Source organism: Ptychodera flava, chromosome 9 (genome assembly GCF_041260155.1).
Source record: "Ptychodera flava strain L36383 chromosome 9, AS_Pfla_20210202, whole genome shotgun sequence".
Taxonomy (NCBI): Eukaryota; Metazoa; Hemichordata; class Enteropneusta; family Ptychoderidae; genus Ptychodera; species Ptychodera flava.
Window position 1 is genome coordinate 33,014,892 of NC_091936.1, and position 26,884 is coordinate 33,041,775.

The window sequence follows — 26,884 nt, forward strand, 5'->3', positions numbered from 1 at the left end:
CTTTTCGAAAACCCGATACTTAATTTTTTCCCATAGACTTAAAACGGGGATGGCGGCCATTTTGAATTTCAAATATCGCAAAATGTTGCAAGGGCATTTGTTTCGCTATTCCAAACTTTGCATGGTGGCCCCGATTGTTATTGTTGATTTGGTAAGGGAATGGTTGCAATGAAAGTTTCATTTCGGACAGATTGAGCAAAAGTTTAAGTCTTTCACTTTCGCGCCGCACACTACCTTAAACAGAATTTGGTTTTAATGTTATTGCTATACATAGCCAGGGAAATACGTCCATAAAATCCATTGTACCTCAAGTGCCATGTCTCATCGTAATCCTAGCATAGCCAATTTCTGTTCTTAGAGCTGCCCCGCCTCATTCGTTGCTGACATTTTACAGTTTGTTCCGTAGTGTTCGAGATGTTACTAGCAAACTCAACATTTCCCAACCATCTAAATTCATCGACGGAACAATTACATGAAGCTTTTGTCGTTGTTACCGCACAAATCTTTCCTCAATTTGGCGAGTAAACAAATTTGGGCACCACATGACTAAATGTACCGTGGTTTCCGAGAGGTGAAGCACGTATGATTGCCAGGTTTGACCTTTTCTTATGGCATGTCCAAATACTGTTGCCCCTAAATTAATGACATGTCTCTATTTATAGTTCACAATCGCTTGTAAAATATTGCCGCAGAGATTAAACCACTGCGTACAAATGCACCCAGGAGATCCATATATAGCGTAAGAGGGTAGCGTACTGCAGGTATATGAGTAGAATTAAAATGTCAACATGTCGAGTTAATGAAGAACCTGAGTATCCATTAAGGAGCTTTATTCACAAATTGATTGCAATCTTCAATAGAGCTGCTCATATTGATCTCCAAAGTTCAGCAAAGAATTCTGGTCACCTTGAAACAAGCACACGTTCTGTTTATTCCATCTATTTTCCCGAATGAACTATTATAATCTCTTGTGGGAAGATAGGTGTCAATGCAGTTGTAAGTGAACTTTCAAGAAATCTTCGTTTATAAGAAAAATATAAAATAGCAACATTTATTTTGATTTTGGGGGTTAGTGGGTTATGTGTACCTCATCCTGTAATTGGACTAACGCCTGTTGGATGATGGACTGATAAGTAAAAAGTAATGGTATCTGTTACTGTGTTACTTAAGTTTCATGCATCCTGTAATCTTCAGACAGAAGTCTATTATTACTTTGTACTTACGTAATTTGTGTTATTATTTATAACGCTCTGCTTTAGCATCGACCACTAACTTCCCGCGAGGACATCTGTATACTTCGGTACATATATATATATAAATATATATATATATATATATATATATATATATATATATATATATATATATATATATATATATATATTATATATATGCTTCTTTGCGAGACTACGTCAACACTTTGACAACATGATTAACCGTTTGTAGAAACTGCGTTATTTATTTCATAAAACTACTTTTCTACTGTCTATGCTTACTACTATGCTCAGTGTCATAAAAAATGTCCGGAATATGCCAAAACTTTGTCATCTAATCGTTTACATGTTGTATCTATAAACAGCACTAGTATGTAGACGATGACAACCCGACAACCTTTCAAGTTTCTAGCTGAATAACAAATATATTACATATTGTACAAAAAGATTGCAACTTCGACTTTGAAATATTCTCATTAATTTTAACATCAGTATCAGCCTTATCGAAAAATTCACGATTACAAAATTCCGTTATTTGTGCAATTTAAATATTTACAAACAGCTGTTGCCTATAACGTACGACTATCGCATTTACTTGTGATGCAAGAAAAGGTAGTTTTGCAATCAATACTTTAGCAATTTAGTACTAAAGCCAAGTCACTATGACACAGCGCCTGCCATAGAGAATAACCGCGCTATAAAAAAGCAAAAAGTCAGAAAAATTGGAACTTACAAAGGTAATGCAAATATACAGACTCTGACAACAGGAGTGAGCTTGGACTCTCCATCGTGCGAATCGATAAAATGGAAGTAGCCACACTGTCAGACAGTTTTTATTTGACAATGTCAAAATACACGCGCCTAGACTTACATCTGCGTTGCAGATGTAAGTTCACTATTAAAAAGTTTTATTACAACAAGCGACACAGCGGCCAACATAGCACTGCTGTCAGTTTTTGCGAAAAACAACAATAATAAAATCGTTGTATGAGGGCATGCAAACTCAATGCAAAGGTCACTGAAGTGGCTGTGATAATATTACTGTCTTCCCTTGATATGTATTTATCTAAAGGTGTGTCTGCATCTTGAATGAATGTGAACACTGATATATCTCTAAATATATGCCTTCCATTGTGTAGCGTGATGGCGGACTACTTAATCTAGGTTTTAAACTTTATGTGTAACTATGTGAATTGCAAGGCTGTAAAGACATGTGGTAAAGACAAAAAATAAGAAAAGTGACCCCAACGTTTGAATATGAAAATTTCATCATCATTGATTAAAACTGGCCGAAGTCGTCCTAGGGACCTTACAGACCAAAATTGATGGCCCTAGGAAGAAAAGTGTTTTGGAGAAAATTGGACAAATAATGAGGAAAATAGTTTTTAAAAATAAAATATTCAACTTTATGCCCTTTAATAACACTAAATACGGACATTCCTTAGAAGCTACGTATAAAACTTGAAATAAGAGAAATGAATGTTTTTGACCAATAATGAGAAAATTCGCGCAAAAATTTACCATTTTGACAATTTCATCACTCTTCGAATAAAACTAAATGAGGTCATCCTCCGGAACTTACAAACAAACTACGCTCGCTCTTGAACAAACACTTTCAGAGAAGAAAAATTTAGAAGTAAATTGAATACAAACCTAGAAAACAATTCCCAAACATTTGAATATGTAGTTTTTACTAATTTTGTTAACATTAAATAGTCATCATACGAAGAAGCTATCAGATCACCGGTATCAAAGAAAATTATGTTAGACCAACAAATGTAAAAATCAGCAGAAGAAAATTTGCTTGCACAAATTGCCTCAATATATGACCGAATCGATGATCCTCAGTGATTTGTACATACAATAGTCTTCTGAGAAGTGGTTTCCGAGAAGAAAGGCAATATTTGAAAGACAACAGACTACACGGTCAACCGCGCTATCTCTATGGCTACGCATCTCTACAAGCAGAGCTAAAAAGAGTTCATGCAGAAAATTATGTTCACTTCGAGTGAAGTGATTGCATGAGTGGTATGCCTAGCGCCTTTGATAGCGTTTTTTGTGTGTTCGACAGATAGGGCTGTGGTTACGTCCATTCTACCGTTTTGCACAACGCGAGAGTCCAAGCTTTCTCCGTTCTGACTGTCAGATACAGGGCATAATAAACTAGGTATTACTATTGTGTTCAACCTCATTTCTATATACAGGACATTGATAATTGCAGTGTTCATTCGCATTACAAAAAGAAATCGGCAATAGCTCCCTTCAGAAAGACATTTGGTAATTTACATAGCTGTCGGTTTGTACCCTTATGGGATTGTCCCACAATAAACTTATCAGACACTTTAAATTTGGCACAATATATTATGAGGAAGACCTGTGAGTCACAATAGCTGCCGAAGCGAACCTTTGAAAATTTTGTCCTTTTTACACTATATCAAACTGACGTAGATCATAAAATTGAATCTGTAAAATTAATTTTACGATTCGTTGAACGTTCTTAAACAAAACAAAAGTCGAGACTGCCCAGCTCATTGGTCCATAGTTTGACATGTGACCTAGTAAAGAGACGACGTAACCATCGGCAATGCCATGATCTTGTGCACTAATGACCTTCGTTCTTCGCATTTCACGGTGTTACTGCATGGACTAGTCTGTGTCAATAACAAGGCAATCGAGAATGCCAACGCAACTGCCTGTGGTACTTCTGACATATCGCTGCCTTTGAAGCGGATGTGACCCTTTCTGAGGTCAAGGGTCAAAACACTAATTAACCTGAAGTCGAAGCCGCTCCTTTCTATCAACGTACGCTTTCTCTCCATATTACGAGACAGACCATAAAAAGAAACCCTTGGTCTACAGAAACCACCGTGGCCCAGCTCTTCTACACCGCTCTCTCGAATCCACTTTCCGAAACATATTCCCCAATCGCAGTTCCTCGCTTTGATGACCATGGCTCGCTCGTTGTCTTCTTTTTGTAAAGTGCAGTGCGTTTCGGGGTTAAGGTCACTCACCTGAAACAAGATTACAACGTTACATTTTTCCAAAAGGAAGTTGAAACGATACAGCTGTATTAAATCAGCCCTCGGTTTGCACATAACACCATGTAATTTACCTCTAAAGAGTCAGTGCTTACATGTTGTACGCGATGCATGGGTTAAAAATCAGCACTGACATATTGGATGGAAACTTAACAAAGTTGTTGATGTTTATGTGATGTAGCCCACAAATATATGTATGACAGAAATCAGGTTGACAGAGACCAAACTCAGTTTATAATCATCACTTGGAATGATGAAGCATGCATCTGATTTAACAAGATTTCGTTTATGTATACTACTTATAATATATATATATATATATATATATATATATATATATATATATAGACACACACTTAGGATAAAGGAGCTACTTTAACAACGGTACATCGCCGACAACTTTGATACACATTGTTGTGGTATGTTGTGCAGCCCTCTACATCTCTTTGACGTTGTTTAGAGTAATTAAATGAGGATAATTACATATTGTGAGCGACAGAGAAACTGGTAATTGGTTAAACACATTTAATGACTTACTTGGCGACTGTTGGGCAGAGCACGGCTATCGATGGTCTCAGACAGCGCCACCAAGCTGCCATGATGGTCAAGGATTTCAATTTTCGAAGAGTTTTTCAACTGGTTATGAGACACTTTGGCTGTGAAAACTATCTGATGATTCGAATTTAGTAACCTAGAATCCAAAATGAAACGAAAATGGCGAAAATTATTTATTTTAAAAACTATGTTAACAGTTACTGCCTTTATTGGTGGTGGAGCTGCTAGTGGTGGTCACACTAGTACTGATGATGGCAGACGTCGCATGTAGATGATAAGGAGGTGGAAAAGAAGATTTAGAACGCAAACGTTGAAGACGATATTGATTACGAATCGTGTGAATGAGAATCGAACAGCGGAGAGTCACTGATGATTGTGATCTGCGTCCAGCAATAATGTTAAGAAACGAACGAACGAACAAACAAACAAACAAACAAACAAACAAACAAACAAACAAACAGAAACACGAAACTAAATAAAACGCCCAAGACATTTCTTGTCAAAATAGTTTCATACCTGTCGATGAGACGGTAAAAATATTGTAATATGCGATTATTTTTGTCACATTTCTATTTCTATGTTACTAGATGATCCATATTATCACTTTTCAGTGTTTGAAGAGGACTTCGTGTTGCCGACCGTCGGTTTCGGCCTTGAAATATTACCATTAGCTTTACCAATAAAATTACGTGCTTGGTATGATTGATTGCTGTCCCTGGTTCATAATTACCTACTGTACATGTCAGGCATGTCAGAACAACCTCTGAACCAAGCTTGTACATTAAGTCTGCCGTAAATAATTCACCGGTCGAGGCTATGATGGCATATCATTTTTCGGTTTGTCAGTGCGGAATTATATGGCCACATCCCAGATTTACTCAAGAAAATTTGTTTAGCTTACATCTAGACAAAGCCAACTCTATATTTTGTGGTGTATTTGAGCGACCGAGTGTTATGATGTTATAAAAATGAAGAGCAGACGTGTGTTGTGGTGACCCACAATGACCTATGAACAAAATTCAAATATTTTGAGTGTACTTTATGTTGATATTTAACCCGGATAGGCAAGCGGCTACAAAAATATGCGCATCGCGCTGTTTTTTTTGTAATGCCACCGTATGATGACTGCGCAAACTGGCCATAGACAGCACTATTTCAAACCCTAAACAAATCGAATTTTCTATTCATGGGACATTCGTATCTTTGATCGAGTGTCCTTCTGTTCAGGTATTACTTTATACTCCATATCCCCTTCATTACTTCTCCAAGACCCTATCATAAAGAAAGTTAATCTCATAGTGTGTCCTACAAAATATCATTTTCCGTGTTTTTTTTCTGATAGCTGAATTGAAAGCTGTGTGATAAACAGAAAATAAAAATAAAAATAATCTTGGCATGATTGTCACTGTAAACTTTTGCGCAAATCAATGAATAAGCCTTATAGTAAACCATTGATAGTGAGTTGAATCCGGTTTCATTTAATATTGTGCCCGTGAATGCCTAGGACAAAGGTCCTAACTACCATTGCTTACACGAATTGAATTTGTTCGGCTTTGGTTCCGCCATGCTGGACGCAGATTTCGTGTGAATGTTCTAGATCCACTCTCTGGATTGAGTATACGATGATGAATGTTCGGAAATCACACATTTTAACGACCAAACATCTGCTCAATTATTTAAAAAGGTGCGTTTATATGTGTTTGTCGAGTTGACAGAAGGAAAGAAGGAAAGGAATGGCCCTTGTCTTATTACAAGTCTTGATGAGATAATTGTATTCAAGGTAGCCAGAATCGAAAGTTTTGGAGTTGTGTACCAGAATGGAAATTTTGATAGGTTTTGAATAGACAAAGCCCCGAAAGCTGTGACAAGTAAGCGTGCCATAGCTTCAATGGCAGCTGGGATTTGGAAGAGTGTGTGGTAAAAAGGGAAGTAAGCGAAAACTTAAATAACTTCATTGTCATGAAAATTACTGTTGTTGACATTGGTTTGGCGACAGTGAAAGAAAACTGACTAACTCAGCATACACGTCATCCATCGAGAGGGATACTGTGTGCATATTTCAACATTATGACTTGTCAACAGTTAACAATTGCATTTCGAATGCTGTCAGCTCAAGTATCAAGCCAAACAATCTATCAATATTTTCAATGGTTGTTGATAAACCACTGTATCTTTAAATTTCCTATCATATTCCTCGTTTTCAGCGAATATTTTTGGAAAAACTGGCATATTTCTCTGAAGTTAAAGATAAGGAACAGGTTCAGGAATTCTCTGTATCATGGTGGACAAACTGAACTAAGTTTAGCCCTCGATCCAACCTCTAACGTAACACGACCAGGAAATCCTGAAACGTTCTTCTGGCTTTCTTTTTTTTATAGAAATGCGACTATTTAACCGACAAAACACGATAATATGTTTGCCTTATAATAAGACTTCCTCTTCTTAAACTAGAATAATGCAAAAAGCGTCATTTCTGGACAGAGGCAGTACTCTCAGCGTTAAATGCCAGATGCAGCCCTCATTCTCCCCGGGTAATAATTGCTACCATTTTGCGTTAGTAAGCAATAAGAAGTCCCCCTGTTGTGCCTTTGCATCCTGATTGAAAGGAAGTCTCCCCTGGATATCATGAGTTGGGATCGAAATGGTTTTACACAAAATCAATACCAAGATACCAGTAAATATACTCGAGCAACCGTAGATAATTAAAACATGCTCATGCAAGATGAAATTCATTGCGTTTGACCTGAAACCACTTCCATGCCCCTCAACTTTGGCATTGCGAAATTCCTATCCTAGACAGTGCCGTAGCCTTTAAGGTCCAATTACTCTGATTTTTTGATGATTTTTTTCAACATTTTTGTTTTTCATGTCAACCATTGCTTCTTGTTCTACTCCCGAAGGCATTTTAAACACCAACTACTCAGCTTGTAAACATAGCGTCTATATATGTAAAATGCATTGTTATTGTTTACATTTTAATTTGTCCGGACCAGAATTCACTTGCCCAAAGTAAAAATGTTGTCTGTGCATGTACAAGCTGAGTCGACAAGCTGAATACCTCACATTCTTTTGGGGAGTAGAACAAGAAACTACTGTTGAGATAAAAAAGAATGAAAATCATAAAAAGTGAGAGTTCCTGAACCTTTAATATCATACCACTCTGCTATGTAGAAAGTACTGTAATCTGCCTTTTTTTCACATATTTGAATATCGGTTAGCCTAATTTGCCTTTATACTTCACATACTCCTAGCAAGTCACCGTATTGCATTTGTGGCCAAATATTTAAGGATAAACGTATTGCAACATTAGATTGCACACAACTTTTCATGTGAAATTATGTCTCACTCACGTGTGTATCACAGCTGCCGATCCAATAGATAACGGTCTGGAGTCAACGAGAACAGAGTCCAAAGAATGCTGCGTTGTCAAGCCCTTTTTGGACATGCTCGATCTTAAATTGACCCTGTGATTGTAGTCTCCGCTGTACGATGATCGTTTGTCTATATCCCTCGTCCTTGTAAGGCCAAATACCCCGTCATCTTCGCTCATTGAATATGTTCCCGTACTTAACTTCAGGAAGCCAAGGCCAATATCGGGAATTATCCGAAAAGTTATTGACATTTGCACTCCGCTGTGTCGATTCTTAGAGTCTAGGAGGGTCGTTGTGTGCTCTATTCTGCGGTCATTGGCTGATTTATCGAGGAAGATTGTGATCGGGATGGTAGCGACACCAACCGTGCTGTACCCGAACAGTTTGATCACTTTCAGTTTAAACTGCAAGCACGGCTTTTTGCTTTCCCTGAAGAGGAATCGCACAATGCCGTCCCCAGTTTTTGAGTCCCAGACCAGATTGCTGCTTTTGCGTCGGAAAACTTTCTCCCCGCCAACTATGCGCATTGCCATGACAAACTCGCCCGTCAAGAGCGTGGACGCCACCTCAAGTCGCTCCATCAGGAACTCGTAGGTGTCCGTCTTGAAAGACGATATGTCATGCCGAACCATGGCGGTAGGAAGTTCACCATGATATCCCGTTCCCGGAATGCAGTATTCCTCCCCGAAAGTTGCCCTATACAGGTCAGCGGTGTGATTGAGTCCTTCGCTAGTTCTATCTACAATGTCACGTAGTATTGCTTGGCCGTCGTGAGGCAGTTGGTTGTCCATCAACGCCATCATGTCATCTCTGTAAATATGAGGATGCAGCATGTGTACCTGCCACATGAGGGCAATGTCAAAACAAGGCACCAAGGTCTCCCCGGGATTAGAATGTTGAAGGTGGAGAAACCGTTTGTAGCGAGCCAGGGCACTGGTCAGGAACTTTCTGCTTCTGTAGTGTGGCAAAATAAACTGGTAGTCGAAAATTCTCTGTCTGTTCGTTGCCGACTTAAGATCATAGTATATTCTTGTGACGTATGGTGTTTGGTAAGGAGACTCGACGTCTCTACTTGTTTTCATTTCGTCCAGTTTCATCTCGAAGTGGTCGTACGCGTACATGTCATCCCATCGTTGCTTGGCCTTCTTCAACGACTCGGCATATTCTGCTTTCGCCATAACTCGATGGTTCAAGACACGGCTTGTCACGGTAATGCAGTCCTTTGTATACTCCTGTGGCGCTAGCAAGTGGATATACCATATCCAGGCGATATCCAAAGGTGCTGCCATTGGCTCAACCGTGAAGCCCTGCGAGGCCAAAAGCGGTAGCCACAACGTTTCGTATCGCTTTATTGCTTTGCTAAGCAGCCTCTCCTCGGTCACTTGAGGATTGTCGTTGATCATATCCAGAAAATTTAAGTGATTGCGCGTTGCCCTGACCAAAGGAACACCTATCTTGATGTTCTCCGCACTCCATCTTGAGGCTCTCTGCTCTAACGTGTACGACGGTACACCGGCTATCATGTTGGTCGCTGTTAAGAAAGAAGAACAGATTAATGTTATACTTAAAGCTTGCTGTGAGCAGTCCAGTTGCCAAAATTGGGGGCACTGCAGTGTGTCGTACCATCATCACTTGTTACTTTTTGACTTGTTACGACTTACGAGAGGTACACATGTTGAACAAAAGACTGACGTACAATTTACAAAATGCTCGTCAAAGTCCGCGCGCATACACCAATACAACTCAGTTTTTTCGATCCACTTTACATTTGTACGTCGACGACACTGCCTAAAAGCTTCGAAGCTTGAAAGGTGGTGATATTGATGTCAGTCAATGGACTATGATGGTATCAATGTCAACCGATGTACGATGATGGTATTGATGTCAATCAATGAACGATGATGGTCCTAATGTCAACCAGTGAGCGATGACAGTATTGATGTCAATCAATGATCGATGATGGTATTGATGTCAATCAGTGATAGATGACAGTATTGATGTCGACCAATGAACGATGATGGTCCTATGTCAACCGATGTACGATGATGGTATTGATGTCAATCAATGAACAATGATGGTCCTAATGTCAACCAATGAACGATGATGGTCCTAATGTAAACCAATGAACGATGACAGTATTGATTTCAATCAATGATCGATGATGGTATTGATGTCAATCAGTGATCGATGATGGTATTGATGTCAACCAATGAACGATGATAGTACTGATGTCAATCAATGATCGGTGATAGTATTGATGTCAATCATTGATCGATGATGGTATTGATGTCAACCAATGAACGATGACAGTACTGATGTCAATCAATGATCGGTGATAGTATTGATGTCAATCAGTGATCGATGATGGTATTGATGTCAACCAATGAACGATGACAGTACTGATGTCAATCAATGATCGGTGATAGTATTGATGTCAATCAGTGATCGATGATGGTATTGATGTCAACCAATGAACGATGACAGTATTGATGTCATCAATGATCGATGATGGTATTGATGTCCATCACTGAACGATGATGGTATTGATGTCAACCAATGAACGATGATGGTATTGATGTCAATCAATGAACGATGGTGGTATTGATGTCAACCAATGAACGATGATGGTATTGATGTCGACCAATGAACGATGATGGTATTGATGTCAACCAATGAACGATGGTGGTATTGATGTCGACCAATGAACAATGATGGTATTGATGTCAACCAATGAACGATGATGGTATTGATGTCGACCAATGAACGATGATGGTATTGATGTCGACCAATGAACGATGATGGTATTGATGTCGACCAATGAACGATGATGGTATTGATGTCGACCAATGAACGATGATGGTATTGATGTCAACCAATGAACGATGATGGTATTGATGTCGACCAATGAACGATGATGGTATTGATGTCGACCAATGAACGATGATGGTATTGATGTCAACCAATGAACGATGATGGTATTGATGTCGACCAATGAACGATGATGGTATTGATGTCAACCAATGAACGATGATGGTATTGATGTCAACCAATGAACGATGGTGGTATTGATGTCAACCAATGAACGATGATGGTATTGATGTCAACCAATGAACGATGATGGTATTGATGTCAACCAATGAACGATGGTGGTATTGATGTCAACCAATGAACAATGATGGTATTGATGTCAACCAATGAACGATGGTGGTATTGATGTCGACCAATGAACGATGATGGTATTGATGTAAACCAATGAACGATGGTGATGGTATTGATGTCGACCAATGAACGATGATGGTATTGATGTCAACCAATGAACGATGATGCTATTGATGTCGACCAATGAACGATGGTGGTATTATGTCGACCAATGAACGATGATGGTATTGATGTCAACCAATGAACGATGATGGTATTGATGTCGACCAATGAACGATGATGGTATTGATGTCAACCAATGAACGATGATGGTATTGATGTCAACCAATGAACGATGATGGTATTGATGTCGACCAATGAACGATGATGGTATTGATGTCAACCAATGAACGATGATGGTATTGATGTCAACCAATGAACGATGATGGTATTGATGTCGACCAATGAACAATGATGGTATTGATGTCAACCGTATCTTGAATAAGCGTCTTGAAACAGAAAGTCTGAAACTTTGCTCAAATTTTCACAAAAGACACTTTAACCCTTTCAGCGCCAAAGTCTATTTTTGTCACCTTCATAAAATATACCACTACCATTTTTTTTCTGATTTCTGTCAAAAGTTTGGTAAAAGGCTGTAGCCGATGAAATGTGATATCCGTTTGGTCCAAAATTATAAAAGAAAAACTTACAGAAAAGTTCACAAAATTGGTCAAATATTGCATTAAAATTTTGGTAGGAAAAATTGCAGCGGTCAAATGGTCAAGCCATTCTCTTTCATAGTAAAAAAAATCAGGGGTCATCCTGTAAAATTTGGGATCAGAGAAACAAGTCATCTGGTATTTACCGTTATTTGAATTTCAAAACGGCCGTGGCCTGCAGTGTGGTAACTCAAAAGGGATAAGTTAAATTTTCGATTTCCTTTATGACGGTTGGAATTCAATTTTTCAAAGGCTTTAAACAATATTGGTAAACAACCGAAGCATCCAAGCAAAGTATTGAAAAAATTACAGTCAGAAAAGTTGTCCCCTCGGCTCATTCAGCCCGGGATTCTAACTAAGTCTTACGGAATTTCAAATATGCTAAAATTTATATCGTGTCAGGGTTTGTGTCGCCATATTCCGTATGGTATATGACAGCAGACACCTCTCTATAACCCTACAAAACTACCTGTAAACCTACATACTTTGCTTATCTTTTCATAAATGTACCAACCAACCCCTCTTTTCGCGTTCTCCTCTTTGAGTATTTGTTCCGCTTTTCCTTGTCCTCCCACTACCATCAATCCTTTTCCTGCCCACAGGCGCATGTGACGTTGGTAAGGATAGGCAGTCGGGAGTAGAAATCTGCTCGGCCAGTCTTGGTAGTATGAAGAGAGGAAGTTATGACAGGATAATTCATGTTTGACCCCTATCATATTTATTTGATCTATGATCGTGCATTTTATTGGTTACTGAATTACCGTGCGAATATCGTGTCATATCTTCCTTTTCACTGAGACCCAAGCCTTAGGTAGCAGATTTCTGCCTCTATTGCTTATCTTAACAACGTTACAAGCGCCTGTGGATAGGTATAGCTCAAGTATACATCTTGGTGATTTGTGTCGGGTTTTCAAGTTGGAGAAGAATATTTTTCTGGTTAGGATGAAGAACACTGAAGGTAGTGACAAGTAGTATACGAGATTTGGTTGTTTTTTCTTTGCATTGTTCCAGAGTCAGTCTAGGAATAGCTTTAGCGAGTTCTATTTGATCGGCGACAGATTCTCTGGGTAACCTCGTACCACGAGAGACGTTTGCAGTTCAGTTAGGCGTGCGTTTCTTCATGTAATTTCAATACAAAATCGGCAAATTAGGAAAGGCAAGGGTCAAATCAAGTTTGACATGTCTTGTGTGTGCAGAATTAAGCAGAGACGGTGGGTTGTCTGTTGCTTTGTCACATAACCCCGCTCATGCATTTTGGGTTTCGCTCATTTAGTTTTTGCCGAGTCATCACAGTCAAACTTCGATTATTAGAGGAAAATAATAAAAATATGATTGCAGAACGGCTACACCTACCAATGATTCCCATTTCTAAATTTCTCATATGAATAATGGCATAACCAAGGGTCGTCGTTGGGTCCATAACTGTGTCATGACTTTGTGAGAAACGTTAGTTGTAAAGACACAAAATATCATCATGGAGGACTAGTTTGAGAAACATATTATAGTATTAGTGGGTGGAGTTTTATCTGGTCTTTGTTCTAAGGCGTTATGGACGGTTTGGATGCCCTCTTCTATCTGTGTACTTAGATACACGGATATAACATCAAATGTCACCATGGAACTGCCGGGGGGAGCAGGAGTCCTGGGTTGGGAACGATCTGCAAGAAGTGATCAGCGTCTCTGATGTACGATAGTAACACGGTAACACTTTCAATTTTTCAATTATAGTGTACATCTGAAGAAACTCTAGTTTTAGCGTAAATACGTTTACCTACAGTCATCCAACTATGACTATACATCCGTGGATCTAACCATTCATGAATATGTACATATATGTACATCCAAACACACCTATCCATGGATAGGTTCTTACAAGTACATCTAAACAAACAAGCAAACACTAAAAGTATATCAGCACCTCCGCAAACCCATCAACCCACACCTACACACCGACCTATTGAACCTGCAGCCACCTAGATACAGAAGCATGTACGCATATATGCACTATGTACAGGTATATCTATCTGAATGCATACATTCATGCTTACACACAAACTATGCAAACTATACATCCATTTTTATGTAAATGAAAACATCAAATTACCAAGATGTCCCTCTGTAAACTGGTGTGTCTTACGGGTGAACACAGTCGGTCAATGAAACTAAATTTGACACTTTCGATGCTCTTACTGCGAATTTGTACTAGCATATACTGTGAATCACCTCTAGATCTGAAATAATATTCTTTGCACAACGTCAGTGTATGTGTTTATCGTGACTTCTGGTAAGCATTGTTGTAAATGAACGATAAGGAACCAAGTATATGTTTCTGGCGGTTTGCATCGTGCTTTGACACCTGTCTGAAGACTGACTGCAATCATGGAGCTAGCTCCTTGCTTCAATTAATAACTAGGCAAAATGACCGACCATACCGCATCTCTACTACCACGCAAAAATGTCGCGTTCCAATCAGTCTGAAAACACCTCCAGAAATATGATGACAGTGACAACAGCGAGGTAAGTTTGTTGACATTGTAATTTTATGACTTAATCGATGACACTCATTGTTAAATTTTTGTGGGCTGTGTGCCTTCACTGTAATTATTCCATCACAAAACAAAACAGCAATGTTACACATCTGTTTGCTCAACGATTAACAACTCTCAGGTATGTTGTTGGACAAGCAAGCCCTACGATTTCCAACAATTTAATTGACCTGGGGAATATCAAGACTGTTGAGTCCACCACAGGCATTCCAGGCATTGATTTTGTTTAAATATTTCTAAAAGCAAATATTATTAAACACTGCTCGTCAAGTCAATTCCTACAACGACTGTATAACGAAGTCACGCGCAAGTATAACACCCACCTTAGCTAGAAAACTGCCGGCATTATGACGTCACCGTCACACATTAGCACAGTACCAGGATGTACCTATTTCCCCCATGCCGAACTTTGAGGGCATAAAAAATATACCGCGGGAAATATCTGAATTCAAGGTAAATATTTACCCAGATGAAACATGAACTCTACTGTGATACTTACCTCAATGCGAACGTTTCAAACTGTCCGAGATCGCTCAAAGTTTGTACCCAACATGGCGACGAGTGTGGTGCTCGCTGATGTGACACTCGGCGATCAAAGTGCACACACTCACCTTAAAAGTTATATGTACTACAGCTTAATAGCTCAACCATTTACGGTTTACCAAGGCACGCACATGCGCATTATCGTAATAGAAAGATAGAAATCAAGCAGCCAGAGCTGGTTGCTTGGCTACATGGATTACGTATTGGGACTGCTGTCATTCCAGCGTCAAAATAGATTATTTTACAGTACATGTACATGAACTTGAAATCAGGGTTACAAGACCTTAAATGCTCGTAATTCTAGATCAGCGCAGAACCATCATAATTCACATGTTTTATATTATACTGAAGTTTTTATACCACGGTAATACGGTATGCTGTATTCTTCTTGCACGGTGGTGAAACAGTGTCAACGGGAATCGTAGCCTATGTCACCCTGCGATTTTTCTGCCTATCCCACCTATCTGTCTCCGAACTCCATAGATGATCGGATAAAGATATGAACGGCTGGACTTACATGGAGGAACCATTTTATTTCTTAGGGGTGGGTGGAAGAAATTAGAGGGTCAACGAATTCCTGTTTTAGCGCATCATAGCAGGAACTGTTTAAAGTGAAGTGAGTGCGAATGTAGGTGTTTTCATTCATGCAACCCGTCACCTGTAATGGCATTAGATTGGGCGCATATATCTTTATATGTATCAGGTATACCAGGTGAGTGATGGAAACTAATATTAATCTGAGAAATAAATCTGATAAAGTAGATTACTGAATATTTTTGCATAACCTTTTTGTTATATTTTTTTTTTTGATAACCCCCTTCCTGTTCATCATTTTGGAGTGACGCCCCTCCAGTTCTTCTGTCCCAGGCCGTAAATGATGACGACTCCCTAAGGGAACGTTCAGTCATTTTGGCTGTGAAGGCTGGCAAAATCCAGGGGTAATCTTGCCAACATTCAAAAAATGGCACAGCCGAAAACTGATGACGTCAAATGTAAGTGAGTACCTATGGAAATGATGCAAAAGGTGACGTTCTGGAAGGGGTGGCAAATTATTTTAAGGGCAAGAGATATGAGGAGGGAGTGAGACTCTCCTTCCTGGCCTCCCAAGTCTGGCCATTTCGTCAAAGTCGTTTGGTTATCGAACTTGAGTTATAAGATATTTTCATGTTCACAACCACTTAATTTACTTTAATTACATTTGCTTCCACGTAGACATGCCAGAAAAGATGTATTACATATTTAAGCTTATGTGTGTATGTATTATACATGTACATACGTACAAATGAGTGTGTGCTTGCTTGCGTGTTATTAAAGCGACAAAGCTGCTAATTTCATGCATATATTTTCATGATTTTATTTTCAAGCCAAAGTTGGTTCGTGTAAATGTGCTAACTGATTTTATTTTCAAGCCAAAGTTGGTTCGTGTAAATGTGCTAACTGAATGACGAGAATAGAGGTGTCACTGCTTGCTGATTGGGACTATGCCTACACACGTTTGAACAGGTTAATTAATAAACGGTGGCGCCCCCACAGAAAAGTACAAAATGCAGTATTTCGTGCATATAGACATCGTGATCACCCAAGAAAGGAGAATGATGTCATTTACTTGAATGCACAACATACGATGGTTGACATTTTGTTGTCGTAATCTTTATTTTCTGTCACGTGATTACTTTTTGACAAAATGATGTTAAAACTTTTGAATACGTGCCACTCTCGACACTTAGATGACAGTGTTATACACTTTTCAGTCGTTAATGGGTCTTATTCAAAGAAACTCTTGGAAAACTGAGGATATTTTGAGGTCGGTTTATTACTCATTGCGGCTATTGTGGCTTTAATTCATCTAGAGTGTCGATTGGTGGCGCATCCTTGGTTAACCGTATGTAATAAGCTTTGTGCTTTCGACAAACAGCGAAATGAAACTGTTATCACTGTTAGTTTTCTTAGACAGATTCATCAAAGTTGCGTGCCTTTGCTGGGAAAGAATGCTCACGAACTCGCACTGCAAAATGCAATTCTTCTCGGAAATTCAATTTCCGCGATTCCAGTACACGGACAGCTGTTTTCACAGTGACTGCGAGATGGTTTGTATCTGCGACTATAGACATGGCTATACTCTACACAAACAGTCAGTGCGGCATAAACATGATAAAAGCGATGGAGATTTGATCGTGCATACACGTCATGACTTATTAATGAGATCACGTGCACAACAAAATCATCGCAGAAACAGCTGCTTCTTGTGATGCCATGCATACTCAAATGCGAATATAAACTAATGACGAAACCTGTGGCTACAGTTACTTGTTTACTGGACGACGGGGACAAATCAAGCAATCTGAACGGGCTGCAGTGTCATTCGTTCCAGTTCAGCGTCATGGTTACATAGTTCCGTGATTATTTGGCACTGGTTGTTGGTCGCCTGGTAAGTCAGCTTTCCCCTACATATTTTGACTTCTTCCTCGTCACGAAGAAACAAAACGATGTTTTGTTTGTAAAACTTGCCATATTCTCTTCTATTCGGCACCGACTACTTAGAGTTTTCACGCGGATTTCTGTGAGTCTGTTTGGCTTTTTTTATTGTCCGTTTCCAAAATTTGATATCGAAAATTGCTTTGAAAAAAAATGTTCATTCATCCATAATAAAACTTCAATGAGAATGCCCACCAATAATGTAAGACAACTCCAAAATAAGGCATGAACAGCTGGTCACAACAAACTGAAACTCTGCTATATGTCATATTTTTATTCTTTGATGGATATCACATCTCTAACACTCGAAAAATAAATGTAATTATTGTTATTGTAAGCTAGATATTTAAAAAATCCTGGTGAATACCACGACGTTTAAAATTCTCGAAGTCAGTACGTTAGATATTAACATATTTTCCAGGTGAGATTGAATATAGAAGGCCTTAGGTTTAATTTTCTATGTATGAAAACTACTCGGCGGAAGCTATAATAAAATTGTTATACATTACAAGGAACTGTCATGGCATTAACCCCATCTCCTCAAACCTTTGAGTGCCAAAGTCACTTTTTGATGCCTTTACAAAGTATAACGTAGTCAATTTTTTTTCAGATTTTTGCCAAGATTTTGATAAAGAAATGAAGGTGATGAAATGTGATGTCCATTTGGTCCAAAATTATCAAAATGATTGCAGAAATATTCACAAATATTTGTAAAATGCTGCACTAAAATTTTGATGGGAAAAATTACAGCGCTCAAAAGGTGAAATCAGCCTCAAGTAGATTAGAACAAAAAGTATATATATGTGATACATCACTATGCTGGAATATGTGGATATTAGTTTCTATAATAATTTAGCTTATCCACATCAAATATATCGTCTCCTTGCCTTCACTCTGCTGTTATGCGGGAAAACCGACATCGATCTAAAGATTAAACAAAATTAAGAGCAAGGAAATGGAGTAAGCTTAAATTTCGGTTGAAACCTGAACATAAGAACAATCATCAATATTATCAGCAGCATCATAAGCTTTACTTCAACTCGATTGCATTGATAGATATATGTATCTTTTCAGAAGAGTCGAGGGTAAAAAATACATACTTACGACCCTGAGGGAAAAAACAAAAAATACAAACGCTATCAGATCAACTGGTAAACAATATCTGAAAATGCGACTTGGCGGCAGATATTAATGCGGACTCTCAAACTTTTACAGAACATTTTTGTTCTACCACATTTGAAAGCTCATTTTGAAGCTCATCGAGTAAATAAACTTTTCACCGGCTTATATTTGTGAAAATCAAAATTTGTATTTTCCCCAACAGAGACACTACTCGGATAGAGGCCATTTCCCCTCAAGTTGAATTTCAAGCATCGATGTATAATGGGTAATTTGTTTCTCTAGTACCAAATTTTCCACGGTGATCCCTGATTATTATTGTCGATTTCAAAAGGTAATTGTTTGAAGTTGCCGTGAGGACAGTTTGGGCAAAAGTTGAAGTTTTCAAATTTCGAGACGCCAACTACCTTAAGGAGTGGTGTACACGTACAATTTGCGATTGTTGTTTCCACCACTGTCACCATTGCTATGCATTTTCTTGCTTTCTGTCTGTCAGTTAACGTCTTCGTCTTCAAGAATATTATTCAGTTTTATTTCAGTCATAGAAGGAGGAAAAGAAAGCTTCGTACGATTATTTCAGTCAGAGTCAGCTCGCAATCGGGTACTTTCCTCAGACGAAAATACAACTATTATAAAACAAATTTAGAAAAGTTACTATGGTTTGTTTAATTAGCAAAAAAAAATAAAATAACATAAAATAAAATAAAATAAAATAAAATAAATAAAATGACACTTGGTTTAAACTTTCACCTAAATTACATGATGTTTGCTATGGCGTGTCTGGCAGTTTGTTCGTTATTTCCATGTAGCGCTCATCGCTGGTCAGCGTATAGGCCTATAGTGGACGGCGCTGCCTCAATGCCCATGTAGTTTGGGATGGAAATGTGCCCACCGACCGTGTCGTCATCGTTGTCTTCTTCGCCCTGTACCTCTGGATCCGGAAAAATCACATTACTAAACCAATATAACAACTTTAAAGCGAGTGTCCCTTTTTGAGATTGTCACGTTCGGCAATCGTAGATTAGAACAATCCCTTTTATTAGCTGTTACTTCTAGTTATCATCCTACCGTCAACACAAAGTAGTACCCGGGTACCATTCCCCTGAATTTGCGGCGAGACATGCGAATTTGACGGAAACTCGCCAATTATGGCATGTTTTGAAAAACGATGAAAGGGCGGTAGTCCTCGTTCGTTCAGTGAAACGTCGCCAAGTCGACAGTAGTCGTAGCCGACGTGTGCTCTGTGTTATCATCAGCAAACATTTTAACAGGCATCTAGATGTATGCAGACTCTCGGAGGCAAGTCATTAATGTACAATAAAAACAGGAAAACAGTTTTACCAAGGCCAAGTGGTGGAGTCATTAGCGCCAAAGAACAATATGTACATGCATGTGCGCAAAAGAGAAGCATCCGTCAACTAACGTCATTTAGAAACCTCCGATTCGTTTGCATTAATTAAATTGCGATTATACGATAAATATTGACAGGGATCTTGCACGCAACATACATTTTGACATATCCTTCCTTGCGTCCCATTGGGAACCTCTGGCTAACGTTTAAATCTCACATTAATGATTCAAGTCGATAAAAACATTAGGCCCTTGGACCGTGCAAACCCGACGGAAGTGAACTGCAAAAGGACGTATTTTTTAAAGTGTCTCATACACATGTTCCCACGGACTTCCTTTAGCAATCATCCATTTTTTATGTGGACATTGGTTATTCTACGAAAAAATTATATTAGTCAACTAATGAAAAGATACAGTGAATTCAAAAGTTGAATGCATGATGGGAACCTATAGTTGGGTTAATGTCATTTTATAGACGGTTTTAGGTTATAGTTCTTAAAACAATATCCGCATGTGCGTAACATTTTGGATTATTAGGATCTTTGTTTTTTAATAATCTACTTAAAATTTGAAAGAGGCTTTGATAAAGCTCCAAAAGAATTACTGGGACAAAGAATACAGGACCCGATGTACCTTTTTTGGCACATGTATACAGGAACTGACGAGTGCCTTCACAGCAAAATATAATTTTGCTCGACCTCTTTTACGTTACTGTGGCAATATGGAGACTTACTCAAAATATGCAAAATCTTGAAAAATGAAAACGAGGAACTTGCAATTCTCCAATGGACATTTTACCAAGTGAAATACTTGATACGCTTGAAGGGAAGGGGATTCAATCTTGAAGGTTACATTCTTACATTCATTAATTTCAATATGGCGGACTTTTGAAACCTTTTCTAAGGTGATGCACAGTATCGTCATGATGGGATTTGGTGAGGGACAGTATTGTCACTACGAAATAGGGTGAATGACTATGTTATCAGTACAGAATAAAATTAAGTGAAGTGAAGGACACTATTTTCACGAGAGAGTAAGGTGAAGGACTTTCATTGTATAATTGGGCTAAGGACAATGCTATGAATATGGTAAAGGAATCTTTTTTCATAACATAATAGGGCGATAATTCTGTCCATCTTATCATCATATTACCATTATCATTATCATAACATATTATCCTGCACTGAAAATAGTGTCCTTCACCCAATCACGTACAGAACATACTATGTTTCGCCACTCAGTTACCTTTTTCTGTTCGTCCTTCATGTCCTTCGCTTTCCTTCGTTTTAGTGTTTACTGAAAATTTGATAAACGGATTACAATATACCTGCAAGAGTTAAACCATGGGAATCCGAACCGAATTTCGATACATAGGATCGTGTCTATTAAGATTCCCATTTAGCTTTACGATGTTATTTCCTATGAGATATCGTCGATTGGGTACTGTAAGACCGATTGTGTGAGTGCAATTGTGGTACAAATTCACCTCCCTGTCTTGTTAAATATTTTTTCTTATTGTCTTTTTACAGATACTACAAAACGTGAGAGTAACGTGGTGCTTATGAGGAGCTTTAAAAATTGAGCTCCTAATTTTCACAAATTTCATCATTCAGCAAGAAACTCACCTAAGCGTCCTGTCTGAGAAGATCTCCGTAACCTTAGCAACGGGAGGAAATGTGTCGATAGCTACGAGAACAAAGGAAGACCCTATAAGTCAACATTACCGCCCGCTAATATCCGCTACACGATTCAATATCGCGGCAGTCATTTCCAAGTTTCCGCCATGGAGAACACTTTTGTGTCGCAAAGTAAAGAGAACGATGACAGCGTAGGCACGAAGCTGGGGCAGTTAGGCCTCAGGGTACAGAAAATAGACGTTGCGGGACAGACATGTAAAGATCAGCGTGGTACGAGTCCAAAACGACAGGTAAACATGACGAGTAAAGCCGGGGAAACTGATAGCGATTCCTTCATCGACTTTGTTGCACAGGCAAATTTACCGGATGACGAGGAAGCGGTCGATTTGGCAGACAAAAAGAAGACGATCATCGTGAAACAGGACCAGATTGATCAATTGTTGCAGTTTATCCAGCCAATGGGGACTTATGAGCAGCAATTGATGCATATTAGCCGAATGACTTTAAATCACAGGCTGAACGATCCCCCGACTTGGAAGAAACTGGCCGAAAGGGTTATCAACATGGGTGCTTTTGAAAGCTTTGTGGAAGAGGACAAAAAAGATAAAAGTGAAGCTCTTCCACGATCTGCTAACATCAGTCAACGAACAATTGCATGGGTGAAAGACCCTCATGATCTTGAACAAGAGCGCGTTATGAGTAGCAATATGCGACGGGTCATCATAGAAACTAGTGACGGACAACCATCCATGCAACGAGAGAACATTGCGAAGCAGCTTTCGCTGTTGCCCATTTTCCATGAGAAAACCGGGAAAAATTTGAAGATTCATCAGTTAGGAGAGGCAACCAAAGAATTACCAGCTGCGCCGTCCAATTCTCCCGTGTTATCTCGACAAAATTCTCGCGAGAATATGACAGCGCCGAGCAAATCGCAACCTTCACTGCATATCGGTTACGATGAAATACTGTCCCAGACAAGTAGCATGGACATAACTGTGGCTAACAATCGCCCAAACACATCAGCAAGTCAGTTAATACACAGGCAGATGCAATCCGTGAGTGAAAATAATGCGCAGAGTCCAAAGATTAGCAAAATGAACAATATTGTTCCGACCAAAGAAAAGCAACAACACAGTCTAGACTTCTCGGCGTTTTCCGAACCTTTCCGATCGACAGAAAAGGTAAAGAATGAAGGTGCATCGGAGAGACGATCGGATGACGGGAATTTACACAACACCGTAAACGGGGGAAAGAAGCACATTAAACAAACATCAACTAAGACCAGACTCAATCGGAGTACAGAGGAGATAATTACTATTAAAGACGTAGCTAGTGCTACGCCACTTTCGGTTTTTATCAATGCAAACGTTTCCGAGTCCTTTCCGCCGATAAACGCCAAGAGTTCGACGATTAGGACAGGTAGCCCCACTTGGTCCAATCAAACAAAAAATTCGGACTCTATCGATCAGAAAGACCTTGGATCGATTCCACAAATCGCTCCCAGGGATAAACATCGCATTGGTCGCTCTTTGATACGGCAACGCAGCCTCGATGTTATCCCCATGTCAGACTCATCTCATACTAACGGCACGGAGTTGGAATCGGAAGTGACGAGCAGTTCGAACACCCCACGGTTACGAAGCTGTGAATCGCTGAGCTCTCTGCCACCTGTTGAAAGTTACTTGTCCCAGCCCAACAGCGGAAGTTCAACACCTGGACAAGGTGTGGCGCGCTTTCCAACCTCCATGCCACGCGACGATATTGCCTTTCCAAGTATTCCGAGTCCCCCTTCCAACAGCAGCAATCCTAAAACGTCGGGACAGATCGTAGCCAGGAGAATTGGTCGGCAAAAGCCACGATTAAAAAGACAAAAGAGCATGGATTTCTCTCTTTTGAGGGCGCATGACAGACGAATTACACCGCCAGAAACGCCTACCAGAAACGACTTGCCAAGTTGGCCGGAGAAAGCAAGCGAGGGACAGTTGTCGACTTCCATGAACAGACGTCCCAGGTTCCGGAGCGACCCTGACATCACGTCAATTCGTGAAGGGGAAGGCAAGCACGAGAGAAGCCCCAGTTTGGACAGCAACCAGTCGAGTGGATCCAATGCAAGAGTGGAAGCAACTCTGACAAGGGTAAAGAACAGACTGAGAAAAGATATGGTCAAAGAATCACGTTCGGTTTTGACTAACGACGCAAGGAATCTCTCTCGTAACGAACTACTTGAGAAGAGAAGACACAAACTTTTCACGCGAATGAAAAGCTCTCCAGTTATTAAGATACCGCCACAACTGATAGAAAAACCGGAACGGCCTGACCGCACTGCAGAGTCTGAAGAAAATGAAAATGGGAAAGAAAGGCGTGAGCAGCAAGTTATGCGAGAAGTCGGTGGCGACGTTTCTCGCAAATCTGATACCGGTTCCCCGTTAGCACTACGACAGAACAGCAGCGAAAGTGATTTAAAACACATGAAGGGAACGGTGTCGACTTGCCAACAAGAAGATTTAAGGAGGAACCAAAGGATCGAAAGGTGGCTTCAACAATGTGAAAATGAGATTGTGAAAACGGCCGAATTTTAACAGCAAAGTTGCGACCTTCCCCTGGTTGTTTTGTGATGTTAGTGTATGCGACTATCCCACACGTCCAAAGACTTCTCTTTGTGCAATATTCTTAACCAAAAATCCTGTATGTCGATGAAATGGGCGTTATTTTAGCTTTTGCTGTGATCAACATAAATGTAATGATTTATAAGCAGTGCTGTACCTGGGGATTTTCAGTAGTTATTCCTGTATGTATCTTTTGTCGGCAAGCTAGTCTAAAACTTCTTGTATTTTCCGTGAATGGAATGAGTATGTTATTTAACAAGCAATAAACCGTCCAAAGCGAGCAAACCACGAGTTTTACCTGGTTCACGACATATCTACATGATTGATAGTGAATATTATAACTGTATATCGAAGTTCTAGCTGGAGTAAAACGTTCAAAAGGGCGTTTATGTCTCAGAACTCGCGCTTGTTTCAATTGTGCTATATCTCGAATATAGGAGTTACTTTCAAAACTTGACTAAATAGATCGCTGAATTTCCGTCACCAAGATACTTTGTAAAACTTACAGAAATGTTGTCTTCGATCGCCCAACTTCAATCCTTCAAACCATGTGAAACTCATCAAAAGAGAGGAGGGCCATTTCATAGCATGGTGAATATACCAATGTGTACTGGAAGTCACATAATTGATCGATCTGTTGTTTGTTTACTTTTATTGTTTGTCTTTGTTCAGTCTGTTGTCTGTTTTGTATTATTTATTTTGTCTATTTTGTACGTTCTTTGTAAGTTTTTTCGTTTGTAATTATTATTTTATATGTATGTATATGTATGTATGTATGTATGTATGTATGTATGTACGTATGTATGTATGAGCGCATGGATGCATACATGTAGGCCATTGCACGTTTTCTGTCATATAATCTGAGGAACATGATATCACAAAGCTCCCTATTGCTCTCCCTACACCATGTGATCTTTCCTCGCCACCAACACCTAAACTGTGAGAAAAATTCTCTCTTATTTAGAAATCTCTTCCGAATACCATTTTTGAAAACAGCTTTGTTGAATGCCCAGAAAAGAATTGTAAAATTTCGGCAGTCCGAATATCTATCCCCGACGTGCATTCTACCTTGTTTTCTAGACTGGCGTCAAAGTTACGATACAAAGTTTAACCATAGACAGAAGAGTTACTCTTCTGTCACGATTCCTTTTTAAAATGTAATAGCACAGTCACTTGTGATCGGTCTATTCCGCTCGGCGTCTATGCCCATAGACGTGTGTACATATGCCTGAGAAAAATACACGTCTATGAGGCATAGACGCCGAGCGGAATAGACCGATCACAAGTGACTGTGGTAATAGCGATCCCCGAAAGCTAGTTGTCAACAAATGTAAATTTTTGAGTTAACTGAAGTGAATAAACTGGACTCCAGTACTTGCCCGCTAAACATTGCTTTCGTCAAATAGCACCCTGGTTTTCAATGGCTTATCTTTGCTTAGGGAGCCATTAATAATTACAGGAGCGGGGAAAGGGGGTCACTTTTTAGAAAAATGTCCTCGGATGAGATCAGCTTTTCACAAACCTGTCTTGGGGAGGGTCGCTTTTCACAGAAGCTGATTTTATAAACTTTGTACCTGGAATCATCCATGCGATTTTTTTCTGAGTAGGAAGATACCAGCAAAATCATGCATATGAACAGGAAGTTTGATCTTATACTGAGGAAAAAAGTTAAGCTTCATCACAGTATTTCTTCTAGACTGGCCCCGGTCGACTGGCTTTTCTCGACAGCCGAGTCACTAGCTGGCCAAGGCGTTCATCCCACGATCTACACAACAGCCTAGCATTAGCGCGTCGGTCTGCTGCTGTGTACAGTTTAGACCTTCAATTTGTTATATGTTTTGATACTTAATCCCACTGGTAAAACACTGTACATATCTACATCATGGTACAAAATGTCTCCCCACACAGTGGCAGGGGAGAGTCAAGTTTTAGAACATGGGACAGAGGGGCGGGTCACATTTTAGAAAATGGTGGGGGAGGGTAAGAGTTAACAGAACAGGTTAGACCTGACTTCCCTCTGTCGGCCAGCCCAATCCCGATGTAATTACTGAAGACTCCCTTGCTGAACTCATCGTCTTAAGGGAGCCATCATTTATGGCCGGGGGGTTGGGGTGGTTGGAAGAATTCCATATCTTTCATATGAAAAGGTGCAAATTGCATGTCATTTTGTCAGTATTTCAATTTTATGACAAAAGTGCTCTACAAGAAACGGGAGATTAATAAAATGGTAATATGTTACTCTTGCTGTATCCAGAATTACATATATGTATCCATGAGATTACTCACATGCTAAACACTGTATACAATTTCTTGGCGGGCGGGCGGATCAATTGCTGCAGGGACAGGATTAGACTTGTTTCAAGTCGTTGATTGTGTAAAATAATGACATTTCAGCTAGTTTGTAGCATGAGATATGAAACGCTTTGACCAAGATGACGATAAGACTCTGGTCTTCACAGTGTTGTATAAAGCATGGCATCTGCACCACTGGGTGTCTGCTGATCTGTCAATTATATCAGCATACATACCTGATGCATGCTAATGATCACTCTACCCCTCTGCTACATCAAACA

General features: G+C 39.5%; 2 protein-coding genes across 2 annotated transcripts; one reads left to right on the top strand and one right to left on the bottom strand.

Moving 5' to 3' along the window:
- Window positions 1-1,432: 1,432 nt before the first annotated feature.
- LOC139140736 (uncharacterized) lies at window positions 1,433-15,241 on the bottom strand. The gene is made up of 4 exons (XM_070710122.1): window positions 15,081-15,241; window positions 8,158-9,709; window positions 4,790-4,943; window positions 1,433-4,225 (listed from the first exon to the last, which is right to left on the bottom strand). Exons 2-4 carry the CDS (start codon window positions 9,699-9,701, stop codon window positions 3,770-3,772), a joined length of 2,154 nt encoding a protein of 717 aa, XP_070566223.1. The 5' UTR covers window positions 9,702-9,709; window positions 15,081-15,241; the 3' UTR covers window positions 1,433-3,769.
- Window positions 15,242-17,429: 2,188 nt separating this feature from the next.
- On the top strand, window positions 17,430-24,885 carry LOC139140737 (uncharacterized). The gene is made up of 2 exons (XM_070710123.1): window positions 17,430-17,552; window positions 21,598-24,885. The coding sequence occupies exon 2, from the start codon at window positions 21,852-21,854 to the stop codon at window positions 24,282-24,284; it is 2,433 nt and encodes an 810-aa protein (XP_070566224.1). The 5' UTR covers window positions 17,430-17,552; window positions 21,598-21,851; the 3' UTR covers window positions 24,285-24,885.
- The last annotated feature ends 1,999 nt before the right edge of the window (window positions 24,886-26,884 follow it).